Here is a 15148-nt window from a genome sequence, read left to right as displayed (position 1 = left end):
TGGGATTCGGATCCAAATGCCATCATTTGATCTAGAAGACCCGAACCCCATTTCTATTCCACTTATAAAATTAACCAGCAGATCCACAAGGAATGAGCCAAATAAAAATAACGAAGGCCAAATATTGAAGATCAAAACTCAAAATTTGAAGACCAAGAAATCCGAATGTTTTTTTTTTTAAAAAAACAAGACTAAGTTTTTTTTTATTAAAAAGAAATCCACATATCATGTGAAACCAGATTATAAAACAATAGTTACTCAATCAAAATCCAGACATCATTTAAAGGCTGTTTGGCAAGAGGAACACTTTGTTAGTGTTACATGTATGTCTTCTAAAAATTGAGGGATATCTAGTGAAAGTATTTAACAAATCTACCCAAATTTTTGAAAAAAATACATGCAACAATAACAAAGTGTTCATATTAGGGCTCTTTGGAAATGATAACAATGCTATTGTCCCATGCTTCCAACCAAAGTAGGTTAGATTCATTGGACACTTTAAAAAAATCTCTCTCTCTCTCTCTCTCTCTCTCTCTCTCTCTCTCTCTCTCTCTCTCTCTCTCTCTCTCTCTCTCTCTCTCTGAGAGTGATTGTTTGTGAGTGGGAATCTAAATAGTTAGAACTTAGTTTGTTACTTTGATACTTTAAAGTGCAAAGCAGGTTGTGTTCATGTTCATTTTCAAATAAATATCCTTTGGAATTTGGACTTGGATTTAAATTCAGATGGTTTTTAAATAAATACGGGATCATTGGATCGGCCGATTCACAAAATTGGCATGGTCTGACAAAAAAATAATATTCATTACAATTGGTTTTGGATCTTGACAAGAGATTTGACTTGTAGTCCGAAGATTGGTAAGAAGAAAAGCATGAGAGTTGAAACCATAGTTGCAAATAATGTTTCAAAAGTTTTAAACGGCTACGTTTTTCTTGGGTATAATATGGCAAGTTTGAAAAAAAAGAGAAAAATATAGTAAATTTTAAAAAACTAAAAGTAAAAAATAAAATAAGTGAAAAACTAATGACAAGAACATCACAAGGTAAGTAGATTTGCAACAAATTAAAAATAAAAAATAAAAAAAACTGTTTGGCATTAAAAAAACTGAAAAAAATAAAAAAGTGAAAAAAAACCATTTTTAACGTTTTTTTCAAACAACATGTTTTTTAAAGGTTCAAATGGTCATTTAATTTATCACATTTTTTTCACTTTTTTTTTCAGAAAAAAATGTATTTTCTGTAACTATGGGGTGGACTGATCTCCCTCAACTTCCACTTAGACGCAATTCCCAAAAGGTTCGGAGCTAAGCTTGAAGTGTAAGGCACCATCACTACAGAACTTAATGATCTGTCTCTCCCATTCCTTCTCCCTTAAGACCCCTCCCCTGGTTGTGGTCGAGGACCGGGCAGAGCCGGTGGCTTTCTGTTCTCTTGGTATGCAATTTCTGCAATTCTTTTTCCCTCTTTCTTTCAAACATCCTTTAGAACTCATTGAATAGGAGAAACTGAGATCGCGACATCTGGTAGATTTTTGGGTCAACAAATACCTTGATAGTTCGCGACGCAGCCTTAGGCCTTGGGGGCAGGGGATCCAGATTTTCACTATATGAACCAGAATCAGGTTTAGAAACAGGCTTCCTGAGTCCATGATAATCATGTCCGGGTGGGCAATGTTCAGACTCTTGTTGCATTTCTGAAACCAAATCATTGCCATGTACACTAATATCCTGGATTGTAAAATAGGGTAAACATGATCCAGCTTTGGTACAAATTGTATAGAAAACTTGATCCAGTTGGTGATCGTGTGACCTCATTTTCTTTACCAGTCCATTCTACATCGAAACCGGGTCTGATCAATCGCAAATTGGGCCAATTGACATCCTTGCTTGGTCATAAGAAATGGTGCAGTTGCAGTCCCAGAGGTTTAGATAATCAGATCCACGATCCAATTCCATATATCTCTATATACATGTGCTAAGATCACTCCTAGAACTGTTAATTTCAGCCTCTACTTCCTGTGCAGCTGCTGCTTGCTGCAAGAATGCTGCGGATTCCTGTTTGGACCTCCATGCCCATGGTGATTGATCCAAACCCCATGACGGTTCATGGGAACTGCTCTCTTATGCATCACCATGCTCAAGCACCAATTTTTACAGATTTAGGTCATAAGGCTCGGCATTAGTGGATACGACTCAAACTCGTTTTCATATAATCAGATCCTTATTTCGAATTCCAATGTCCATTGCTAAAAACTATCGCAAATGGTGTATTTCAAAATGGTATATCATTGGCCCTAGTTTTCAACCACGGAATGCATTTTTAGCATTGCAAAACTCACATGCCAATAGACATTGGCTGCCTGACTTCAAATTCACTATATTTCTTTTATAGATATGTGGATACATAATTATATGTAAATATATATATTTGTGTAATCTTCCATTTCACACAACACATCTTTGATCATTAGTGATTATGATTAACGATGTCAGTGGACCACATTTACCATGCATCACAAATTTGGATCCCAAGTGAAAATATATGACTCTACATTCGGTCTGATTGTGTATTCCTAGCCGGATCTCAGGTCTGACTAGAAAGCGAAACTGAATGTAAGCAAATATCAGTTTTTTACGCTACCCAAACTTGATTTGGACTCATAATCCAAACATAAATCCTGTACCTACATGCGAGTACTGACTTTATTTCATTTAGAGGTCGTTTGGATTCATAAAACCATGCAACATAGTGTTCCATGAATCTGCTTCCAATTTTTAAGGGAGATAAGTATGAATCTGATATCGGTGCCAAATGGTCCGTTACATTAAATGTGCTCGCAGCAACTATGAGAGATTGATTCCGTTTTAGTAGATTTTTTGTTTTTAATTTTTTTCAAATTCTATCTCATGACAAAGTCCACTTTTTATTGGCAATTTATTGAGATCACTGTGAATTTCTATCTCATAATGGAATGCTGTTGAATCAAACGATAAAAGCATTGTTGAGACAGAGATGACATTTCCCAAACGAAATGAAACTTTGGATTCCTGCACCATGATAAAGATTTGGATTCATGCACCATGATAAAGATTTTTCACTCCTTATATAGGCAACCTTAAGATATTTCTTCTTACTTTTAACTAACTAAATTATGTATCTCTTTGGTGATACAAATTCAATAGCCGGGGGTGCAAGCTTAAGTACACAAATCAATCTAAATTTTAGACTTCAAATACACACATAATCCCACTTCACTGTCAATGCTTTCTCTGATCCACTGTCACAAAAAACGCGTCTTATTGGAAAAAGACGCATATAATACGACAAAACATAGTCAGAAGTATAATACCTATACAAAATGCGTCTTTTTTAGATAAATGTTAAAAAATAAAAAACATGAAAAAACGCATAGTATACCCATATTTTTTTATTTTTTCATATTTTTTATGATTTTTTATTTTTTTATAATTTTTAGGATTTACTAAATGTTTTAATTTTTAAAAAAAATTTGCGGAGATTTTCTCGTTTTATTCATGAGATATACAACTTTATCGTATTATACCCATATTTGGCATGTGTTGTCTACCTTGGACCCAACATAATGTCTTGGAGCTCCAAGAAACAATGCACTATAACCAATCCAGTTTAGAAACAGAGTACAATATTTGTTAAACGAACTCGATATTCAAATAAATTCACTTCTTATGTTAAGGTGAGATAATGTTTTTCCCATATTCCAATATTTCACAAAAGAAGTAAGCACACGGAACTAGATGTTCATTGTGTTTAGAGAGATAGGATGACTACAAACCAACTTCAAGTTTGGCAGCTATCCTCACCTCAACAGCTTCTGATGTACTTACCAAATCACTCTCAATCTTTCGCTTTGAAGTGATGAAATCCAACTCAACATCCTCCCAAGAACATTAAGGTTTTGTTTGTTTCACCACAGATTTAAGATTTGTGATGATCTGAGATCCATAGGATCTCAAATCCATGAATTTAAGATTGGATCTCCCCCTCCATCTGATTTAAAATCCATGGTTTTTTAACATGTATCATCCATTTGAAGTTCATGCTGAAGTTATTCCAAAGCACATCTTTTCATGCAGCCTTGAATTTAAGATCCTAAGGCTATAGGGGAGGGGATGCACAAATAATATTTGATGAAAGAAAAAGAAAAAAAAAATTCAAGATATGTGGCAGTCTAGGCTGCCTAAAGAAAAGGAAAGTAACAGCTGTAGGTCGCAAAACAGGACAAGTTGTAAGGAGAGAAATCAATAGCAAATCAAAGAAAATGAAAAATGAAGACCAAAATAGGCAAGCACTAATAAAAATTATCAATACCAAATCTAGTGGTGTGCAGGTGCTACCATATTCAAATGTTTGTAATGGGGTTGAGTGCTCCTTCCATAAAACTGACATATATTTTTATATAAGGCCACCTCCCACTGTGTATAAATAATGTGATAGATGACTTCCTGAGAGTAAGAAGAAGCCTGTGATTTTTTCACCGAACCTCTCTATATCATTTCTCTTCTCTTTCTTGGTGTGTTTTCTTTTACGATGTATTTTGTAGCTCTCAGGGGATCATTTACTAAAGGACATTTTACGATGTTTTTTTTTCTTCATTTTGCCTCACACAAACGTACAAAGACCGAACAATGAAGTATTTTCTTTTCGGATTTTTTCCCTAACTGGAATGCTCTAACAAGCCCTTAACGGTGGCATTTCAGTGGTTCTAATTTTGTAGTCATTATCATGTTTCGGTGTATTACTTTTTTTGACTGATACACAAGTTGAAGGATGTTATGTATGTTCATTTAAGTCTCAAAGCAAGTTCTTGTAGTTACGATCAACTGCTGAAAAGTTTTACTTTATCATCGAACACAGATCCTTAGATCCATCTACCTCGGGGTTGCCAATTTGTGTTTTCTATAAAAGATCTGGTTTCATAAATACGTACAAACTTTAGTTTTTTCAAAGTTAAAGTGTCATGTTTTTTTTTGTGGTTCTTTCTGAAAAAGAAAAATATTTAAAAATACTTGTTTGTAAAATTCTGTAAACCATCAAATTAAATCGATCGAGTAGCTTGTAATCAATATAAATAATCCTTACACACACACACGTGCGAAGTAGAAGATTTTGAATTAGAATAAATTTCTCCCATTTTTGTTGCCGAGTCTTTCAATGGTGTGGTTTAATTTCATAAAGCTCAGTAGTTCGTGTTCTCCATTGACTAATATATATATATATATATATATATGCTCAAGAATGTACCTGCAGGAACACTTTTTTAAAGTTATCTTTACATGCGTTTGTTCCTATTCTATTTCATCATTAAAATTACTTCATACAAGGTTGGTGCATCTAACATCATAGTCGTATTCGTTATTGATTCTCTCTCCCTCTACTAGTTTCCGTAACACAGAAAATGAATTCAGACAAGAAGATAATGATCCAAATGTAGGCCAATCTAGTTAAGCAAGTAGAATCTTCACAACTAAATTGCAATGTCTCAGTTCATCTCGTTTTATCCAGACTTAGATTATCTCAGGTTAAGAGGCATCTTCTAGCTAAAGTAAAGCTTTTTGGCAGTTGATCGTAAGTACAAGAACTTGCTTTGAAACTTAAATGAACAAACAGTACATCCTTCACTTGTGTATCAGTAAAAAAAAAAAAGTAATGCACCGAAACATGACAACGACTACAAAATTAGAACCACTGAAACACCACCGTTAAGGGCTTGTTAGGGCATTCCAGTTAGGGAAAAAAATCCAAAAAGAAAATACTTCATTGTTTGGTTTCATACTCAAAACATTTAAGCCTCACACAATGTACAAAGACCGATGGTCTGCATCCATATGTGAAGGCAACAAAAGTCCTCTTCTCTCCATACAAGCACCAAACTGAGTCACAATACTTTCGAGATCATCACCGCGCATTAGCATGAAAAGAGATCCTTGAGTTTAATAATCGAGTGCAGAGTTGTTTGCCTCGAAGGCAAGAAAGCAACAAGATACCTCCTAATAACTTCGACCAATATATACACACACACACAATTCTAGTTTGAGCCCCCTCTAAATGGTACGGGGAACCCTCAACTCTAATTTGAGCATTAATGCCTTGTAGGAAAGATGCTGGCTGGCCTTTTGCCTATAATCGAAAGAACAAGCTCTTTCTTTTGTAATTTTTCAATAATGGCTGCGCTTTATTAAAACCAATAACCAAGGGTTTGAAGTGAATTTATGTTATCCTGAGGAGCAAATGGTAACGCCAATTTTTCTTTAATAATCTGAACTATTATTTATATTGAACAGAAGTTTGCTTCAAGCTCTTATTTAACAGTCTTTACAAAAACTGCAATTTTCTTATATAAATTGTAAAGGATAAGCTAAAAAGTAAAATCTAGGTCTGCATATGAAAAAATTCCCATTTTTTAAAGTTCTGATAATAAATAAATATTAACTTTTTTTAAAGTTGGACCCCGAATATTGGATCATATGGGCCACCATGTCGTGCTGGAAACTAAGTGATACTGTGGTAAATATACAAAGTAAGAACTATTTTGCAATATGGTCAACAAAGACAAAACAATTTCGACAAAAGAAAAAGAAAAAATTATTTTAAAAAAAAAATATCGATACATGATAATGTCTCTAATTATTTACAATCTCATGTGTGTGGTGATGTCTAGTATATATATAAATTTCTCAGTCCTTAAAACTGTAACATCTCAAGTATCTTAAAAGTATCCTCTCATGTTGTATCCCGTTGTAGATTGGTATTCAAATTAAACTATCACATCTACTACACTACATCCTTAAATATCAACTTTGGCATATTTTATAGATAGAATAATCTTCAAAAATCTCACATTCTCCTAGAAATAATAACATTATTGAAGCAATATTTTCTCCTTGCCATTATATAATTTTATTGAAAAATATGTCTATAAAAAAAGAAGGATATCTTTACCCCAAAGTTGTTTCATCAACAAGCGGCCTCCTCGTTCCCCCCTTTTCTTTTCTTTTAAGTTTTTCTCTTTCTGCGCGAGAAGAGAAGGCTCGGCTACCTTCTCCCATGCGGAGCAGAGGCAGCCGATTCTGCCAGCCGATTCTGCAACTGTTATCTGATTTTTTACAATGACAAAATAAAAAAAAAGTTATATTCATATAATTGCTAGCATTTTTAACAAAAAGAATTCCTAATGATTTATTAGCCAAGTATGTAGCCCGTAAGAGGCTAGGAACATCCTGGTTTGCCTCTTTGTGAGGTGGTTGAAAAATATCTAAGCTGACTTTATTATTGAATAAGAAGAGAATATACATGTACGCTTCAAATGCTTATATGATTGCTAGAATTATAATCAAGAGAATTCTTGTTGATTTTTATGTAAAGCTTGTGGTTCACATAAAACTAAGTTTTAACATGTTACGATGAAAATACTTGTGCATGTAGAAAATCTCATAACTAATGTGAAATATATTGAATATTTGAAAGGTTGTGATGAAAAACAATTGAAAGAAAAACCTCGCTACAAACTTTAAACAAAATTCAAGTTACGATGAACAAACTAATATGGAAAACTACGTAACTAAAAATCAAGAAAACCCACAAGCAATGGAAACAATATGACAGTTTCATGACTAAGTGGGATGCTGGATAGTGGCCTTGAGCCCCACAATTACATTTTGTAATTGCAAGAAGACCCACTTACAGTTATGAAATCAAATATGAAAACTAATCAAATCTCTCCAGTCGTAACCGTTGCTGGGCGGAAAGCCCTAGGAAGTAGTCTCATTGTTTCTTTGGGAACATTTTAATCTATTGGCCAATTGGTCGCAATGGAAGGAGCTACCGAGGAGAAGGACGTCTGCTCTCATAGTTGTGGTGTTGATGGAACATTATCCAAGGAGACGATGTTAAGAAATATGATGTTTTCTTAAGTTTTAGGAGGACCCGACACCTGCAAGGGATTCATTGCCCATCTTTATGATGCCTTGGTAACAAGGGTCATCTCTACTTTCATAGATAACGTGAATTTGGAGAAGGGTGAGAGGGTGAATAACTTGTTTGGGTGCATAGAAAGGTCGAGGATGTTTGTGCCCATCATCTTTGAGGGTTACGCTGATTCGAAGTGGTGTTTGAGAGTGATTAGTAAGATGGTAGAGTGCAGGAGGGTGGAGCCAAGGAGGCTCATCATTCCTGTATTCTTCGGTGTCGATCCTTCCCATGTTGGGAATTTGAAAGGTCCTTTAAAGCGAAAATTTGAGAGCCATGAGAACAATGAGGAGCTAAAGCAAAAGGTGAGACAATGGAAGAATGCTTTGAGTGAGGGTGGAAAGATATCGGGGTTCAACCTAAAGGATGCAAATGGGTATGCTCTTAGTCACCTTTCTCCCCTTTTCTTACTCTAGTATTTAGACTAGCATTCCATTTCCTGTTGAAATTTCTGACGTCATATGTAAACAACAATGAGCTCCCCTTCCATGCCTTATCCATACTTGTGTTTGAGTCTCGAGAGGTCAAGTAGCTATTCAAGATGAGAGCCATCAAAATTATCAGGAACATGAAATTCAGTGAAAGAAAAGGAAGGGAGTGTCAACTCAACAAAACCGGCTTTGAGAAAGATAAATGCAATGGATGCCATTTTCCATCAACAAAATAGAAAAGGAAAGACCCTGATTTCAAGGAAAGGATTTGATTGAAAGGAAATGACAGCCCCGCCCTATATAATGAATAAGGAGAGGCCTCTTGATGACCAAGCCACTCTGAGAACTCTGTATTTCTTCTACAGAATCTCCTAGTTGTTTTAGAGCAACTTTTGACTTAGGATTAGTCAGTATTATTTTTCGATGGGGCTTGAACAATTTTTCTGACCAGTGACCCTTTTGAATTGAGAGCTTGCATGGTGGACAAAGCTTTTGCTTATTTAAGGTAGTTTTTATAGTCTGATCTCACAATGGGCAAAAGGTAGTGTTGTTTTGGTGTTTGATTCATATATACACATTTTTCCTCAAACCAGATTTAGTGTTCGGCACACCAACATTCTGAACAATCATGGAGTCGTGTTAAAATTATATTCATGTCCTTGTTGAAATGGTAAAAAATGAAAAAAAGAGGGCCAAAATATCTGAAGATATAGAAAAGTCCACCGCTTGCAAAAGTTTAAAAAAAAAAAAAAAAACCTTCACTAACTTGTAAAAGTGCAAAAATACCTCCAGTGAAAGCTTTTGAAAAAGCGAAATGCGTCTCATCTTATCATTGTGTGTGTGTGTGTGTGTGTGAGAGAGAGAGAGAGAGGGGGGGGAGAGAGAAAGAAGCATGTGCTAGACAAGTTGGTGCTGCATAATTCAATCATGGAATTAAGAAAAAGATGGAGAAAAATGCATATTTTTTTCTAATTTTTTCTCCTTGAATTTTGCTCAGCCATTTGTCTAGAAAAGATCAAATGGCTAAGATTGTTTCATATCTATCTCACATCTAACTTTTGCACCTACCTTTACTTGTGATATTAATTCTGATTTGGGTTGATCTATCCCTTGTGCATTGTAATAAAGCTAGAACTTTATTCAAATGGGACTAGTATGGATAAATATTTCTTTCACTAATTGTTGGTGGCTTATTAATTCATTATAGGCACGACGAAGGAGATCTTATAATGTGCATTTTGGAAATGATTAAGGAAGTGATCCCTAAATACCTGTTCACGTGCGACAATCCTACATATCTTAATTCTCGCGTGAATGAGGTGATCAAACGGTTGGATAGGAAAGTTAGAATGGTTGGGATATGTGGCATCGAGAAGACAACCCTTGCCAAAGCAGTCTACAACAGATTATTAAAGCAGCACAATGTCAGTGAGAACTGTTCCAGTTTCGAGAACTGTTCCAGCTTCGAGAACTGCAGCTTCCTTTCAAATGTCCGCGAAGTATCAAAGCAGCAGAATGGAAATGGAATCGTTGTCTTGCAGAAACAGCTGCTTGATGCTTGGAAGAGAAGTCCTTAGAAGAGAAGTCATAATAAACAATAAGGACAAGGGCATCACCATAATCAGAGAATGAATTGGAGGCATGAAAGTGCTTGTAGTTCTCGACGATGTTGATCATAAAGATTAGCTTGATGCGCTGGTAGGCAGCCGGTCCGGTTGGTTCAGTGAAGAAAGCATAATCATTGTCACTTCTAGAGATGAAGACATCTTTAAGGGACAACAAAAGGTCGTATATGAGGTTCTGAAATTGGATCGTGCCCAATCGCTTAAACTTTTCAGTCAGCATGAGTTTGCACAACCCGAACCAAAATCAGATTGGAGTGACTTGTTGGAGGAAGCTGTGGCAATTGCTGGTGGGATACCTCTATGCCTCCAAGTATTTGGGAGCCTCTTCTCTGAATTTAAAACAATTGAAGAATGGAAGTCGAATCTGGAGCAACTAAAACGGGATCAACATAAAGACGTCCATGAGAGGTTAAAAATAAGTTATGACAGCCTTGGTTAGAAAAGACAACGCATATTCTTGGACATAGCATGTTTTCTCATTGGTTGGGAGGATTGGGAGGATGCTTACCAGCGCCTTGCACCGTCTGCACTCCAAACAGGCGAGACCAGTGACGAAAGCGGGACAACTCCCAAACACATTGCCACAACCCATTCACTTCTCATCTCTTATTCTTTCTTATCATTATGGACACAGATTCACAAAATGACCGGCTAGCTCATGAGGTTGGTTCACTCCGCGAGTGCACCCATACCTCCAAATGCCTCCGCACGAGGGCTAGACATATCATTAACATTCTTAGCTAGCCATCATAACAATATGGTTACAACTGCCCTTCAATCTCATTCAATTTCATTATTACCTATGGCAATGTATATGTAACAAATCACAACATTCATATTTATGAAATACATCGATCACATCTTTGAAAACATAGTCAAATCTCGGAGAGTAGTCTCGATCCATAATTGACTCATAGTTGTCCTATACAATTATCATTCTATGATGCTCTTTAATACATAATCGGGGTCGAGGAGATTCTCGACTCGATACACACCTCATCTGTCCTAGGCAGTTATCAAATCTAGCATGCACATGCAAATGCGTAATAGTTTTCAAAACAAGCTTCTAATAGCTTTCTAAAACAAAACTTATCACATAACAAATCATTCGCATGCATACATACATTCACTCACAAAACAATCGTTCAATCACATCACATTTGTAAGATCTCATGATCTCGAAAACACACATTCATAGGTTGGCACAGGCAAAGATTTACCTGGAATGCTGCAATACCTGTCGCGCATCCACAAAACACTTCAAAATGCCTCGAGTTTCACGTCTTGTTGCTCAAGGTCTACTGGATGTGCCCGGTGTACCTGAAAGCATAATCAAGCAATAAGATTTTAACTTACTTCGCTTTACAATTTATACAAATATGAAACAAAAACATTGAGGCATGTCATCACCTCAAGAAGGTGTCGACGGGTAGTGTCAACCCACAAAGTCCTTCAATAGGCCACTTCTCAACTCCTTAAGGTTGTGACCAAACATCTAAACTCAAAGCTTCGATCAATCTATCACTAACACATTTCTCATTTGTTTTCTTCATTTGAAGCGTCTTCTCAATAATACACCCAACTTACATGTTTTTTCCTAACCAACAATGCAATACACCCATTGATAAAAGCATGCACCATGTGCTCACTAAAACGATTCTAAATCTTCTCACCCACATCAAATCTCTACCATGTTTCCAAATAGCTTCAAAAATGAATACATCATCCTAAAGAGATAGATACGCACTGGATTCTCATTTTTCTAAAAAAATCCTTAATTTTTTTCAAAATTGCAACATTGCTAATATGCATTCCAAATCATCAAATCATAAGTCTAGCATGCTCAAATAATAACTATACATGCTCTAATAGATAATATTAGTCGATTTAGGCTCGGTTAGGCGTCGCTCACCCCAATCTTAGTGTCCAAACTGCTGCAATGTTCCTGGCAACCACCTCAAATGTTCAATTGAGCGCCAACGTCAAAGATTGCTCACTGCCTTCACCACCAATGCCTTCAATTCACTCATATGAGGGAAAAGATGCGTCCCCAAGCTGCCAACCGATCAAACAACCACCAAAGGGTGAAAAATCAGTGAAAGAATACAAGAGGAGGGTCTGTCATGAGAAGGAGGTAGTCGGCAAGGCAAAAAGAGAAGCTCAGCTAAGAGGGAAGGTTCGGTTAAGGGAGACTCACACGGTTAGGGAGAGGGAGCCGACAGAGAGAGATGGGAGAGGATCGCATGGTTGGGTGAGGTTGCAGGTAGAGAGGGGGAACAGGCAAAGAGGGTTCAAACAGAGGGGAGAGATAGACAAGAGGGCAAGAGGGAAGAAGAGAGAGAGAGAGAGAATGCAGAGAAAAAGCGAGAGACGGCCAGAGTGAGGGCACTGACGGAGAGGGGAGAGTGCAGGCAAAGAGGGCAAGGGAGCATGAGAGTGGCGGAAGAGGGGAATAGCACGAGAGAGAGAGGGTTGTGTAGGAGGGAGGTTGTGCGGTTGAGAAGGGGGAGACTGCATAAACAACAAGAGAGGGAGGAGGAGAAAAGGGAAGAAGAAGAGAGAAAGGAGGGGAAGAGGCAGAGGTCGAGAGGGCTTACCAGAGCGTCGCCGCAGCCACCTTCTGCCTCCCGTTTCTCTCTGTCGTGCGAACCAGCAAGAGACGAAGGAGAAGGAGACGTTGAGGAAGGCGAGGGAGAAGAGGAGTCGGGCTCCCACGCGGATGGATTTGGGTGCGAGTCTAGACCCGATCCAACCCACCTGCACGAGACGAGCGTTACATTATATATATATATATATATATATATAGATAGATATAGATATACTCGCATCTTACCTCTCAACATGGGATGTTAACAAGGGACCACTCAGCTTATGAACTATGATGATTCATAACTGGACTCTTTTACGTAAGAAGATTGAAAACTAGTTTTTAATCTCCTCTACCACCCTTGATCAACTAAATCAAGAATGTAAGAATCAAAATGATTAAAAATAGAAGAAAAACAAGAGAATGCTCAAGCTTGTTTGCCCATAATTTCGTCATGCAATGGTGGATCACATTCATGAAAGTATATGGATCACCCTACTAGACATTGAAATTATATATATTGTAGCAAATCACTCTCTCACCATGGGATTCCCTCATGGTGGGGAGTTAAAAATAGTTTAGGCTAGTTGTTTTGGAAAGGGAAATGTTCTTGGTGCCCCTTTCAAAACTTGATTCATGGGTTCTCTTTTTAGAAAAATTGATTCATGTGTTAACATGTACATTTGATCGTAGCTCTCCTTAGCTGGACATCATTCCCAGCTATGAACGAGAATGAAAATGATTGGCAGCAGAATTCATAGCATGTTACGAGACATCCAATCATGTTTTGTGGTTGTGGAATTTTGTCACGGGGCTGCACATTGTGAATGGTGTAGAAATACTACTAAAGTTATTGTATGACAATAATTCAGCAGTCATGTACTCTAATAACAGCCGCAGTTTGTCAAAGTCGAAGCACATCGACATTAAGTTTTTTACTGTTAAAGAGAGGATATAGAATGGTCAGGTGTCTTTAGAGCATATTGTGACAAACTCTATGATTGTGGATCCAGGTTTAACTCTTAAGGTCTTTCACAAACATGTTGTTCGTATGGGGGTTTTACCTTTGGATGATGTGCTGGTTTAGTAGGAGTTTGTATTTTGTTTGTTCTTATGTATAAACACATATTCAGTTTTCTGTAGAATATAGTTTAAAGTTCTTTGGTTTCATTCTATGTTTATGTTTTTTTAACTTCATAGGGTTTTAAAGTAGTTTCATTCCATTAAAATAAGATGGGGCTCATCCTATCAATATGAGGATCAACTATTCTTGTTATCTTTAGCAAGGTTAATCTATCCAAAGTGTAAAACCTTCTTCACTTATTGATTGTATACAATAAATGTTATACTTCAAGCCTAATGAACAATATATGCATATGCATATTAACCTAGTTTTAAAAATAAAACTGATTTTAAAAGCTAAAGATACCCTCAGGATGTTGATCTTGAAACAAGAGGTATATGATTCAATCATGTCCCTTGATCATTGGGTTATGGATGTAACCTAGCTACATGGTGTATGAGGTTTTGAAAATTGAAGTTCTTATCAAATTGGGTATCTCAGGGTTGACATGTAATAGAGAAATTTAAAATGAGAGGTTGGTCTTGATATTTTATTCCTAAATGACATGGATCTTGGTTAGGAAATGGGTTTTGGAAGATCATTTTAGCTAAACAAGTTGAAATTCATTGATAAAATGAAGTGTTTGGTGAAACAAGGTTGAAAATACTTGGAAATAAAAGTTGGAAATCATGATGCAATTTTGAAAGTGTATCCTAAAAAATGCCGAGGCATTTGACCTTCACTGTTTAGGAGGATTTATCCAACTAAACGAACCGTGCCAAATCCACATTGGTTTTTAAGAGGATTGTGAGTGTGCCAAAGTATTCGTGTTGACCAACATGTAAAATGATAGAAATTTGAGTTACATGCTATGCATGATAAATCATTCCATGCATGCAAACATAAAAGCAAACTATATGAGATGCATATAAAAGCAAGCTATATTAGATGCATATGAAAGCAAATAACATGACTTTACCCTTTTCAGGGTAGCTTAATGACATAGAGTGGCCATCAAGGGTCACATAAGTGTATGACGTGAAAATATGATATGGAAGAAGAAGATAATGAATATTGATGAAAACTGAAATGGATGAAACTCAACTCAATATGTTAGAATCATGAATCATAAAAAAATCAAGTTATACCACTATGGGTGACGTAGGGTTGACTTAGACAAACTTATTTGAATTTAAAACAAAGGTTAGAATTGGCATTGGATGAAGAACTAGCTACTTGAAATCTATAGTAAATAGTTGTAATTAGACAATGTGAATAAGGAAGTTTGACATATGAAAAGCTTGGAAATCCTATGAAAAATGACTAACATCACCCAAATAGACAAATTGAAGCTACTCAAATGCGTGCATGTGAAAAACAATGTCAAACAATGAAAATGGATACCTAGGTGGCTTAATTTTCATCAAAAACAACATTTTAA

At 36.4% G+C, this 15148-nt stretch overlaps 1 protein-coding gene across 1 annotated transcript; it reads left to right on the top strand.

Moving 5' to 3' along the window:
• Window positions 1-8162: 8162 nt before the first annotated feature.
• On the top strand, window positions 8163-10496 carry LOC116266667 (disease resistance protein RUN1-like). The gene is made up of 3 exons (XM_031647978.1): window positions 8163-8377; window positions 9640-10001; window positions 10135-10496. The coding sequence occupies exons 1-3, from the start codon at window positions 8163-8165 to the stop codon at window positions 10494-10496; spliced, it is 939 nt and encodes a 312-aa protein (XP_031503838.1).
• Window positions 10497-15148: the final 4652 nt, after the last annotated feature.

Source organism: Nymphaea colorata, chromosome 13, assembly GCF_008831285.2.
Source record: "Nymphaea colorata isolate Beijing-Zhang1983 chromosome 13, ASM883128v2, whole genome shotgun sequence".
In the NCBI taxonomy this organism is placed as follows: Eukaryota; Viridiplantae; Streptophyta; class Magnoliopsida; order Nymphaeales; family Nymphaeaceae; genus Nymphaea; species Nymphaea colorata.
The sequence above is the reverse complement of the archived record's forward strand: the minus strand, read 5'-3'. Positions and strand labels throughout refer to the sequence as shown.

Coding starts and splice junctions, on each gene's coding strand:
- LOC116266667 (XM_031647978.1), top strand. CDS start 8,163: ATGGTAGAGTGCAGGAGGGTGGAGCCAAGGAGGCTCATCATTCCTGTA. Junction 8,378..9,639: donor AACCTAAAGGATGCAAATGG/GTATGCTCTTAG, acceptor AATTCATTATAG/GCACGACGAAGGAGATCTTA. Junction 10,002..10,134: donor GCTTGATGCTTGGAAGAGAA/GTCCTTAGAAGA, acceptor ATGCGCTGGTAG/GCAGCCGGTCCGGTTGGTTC.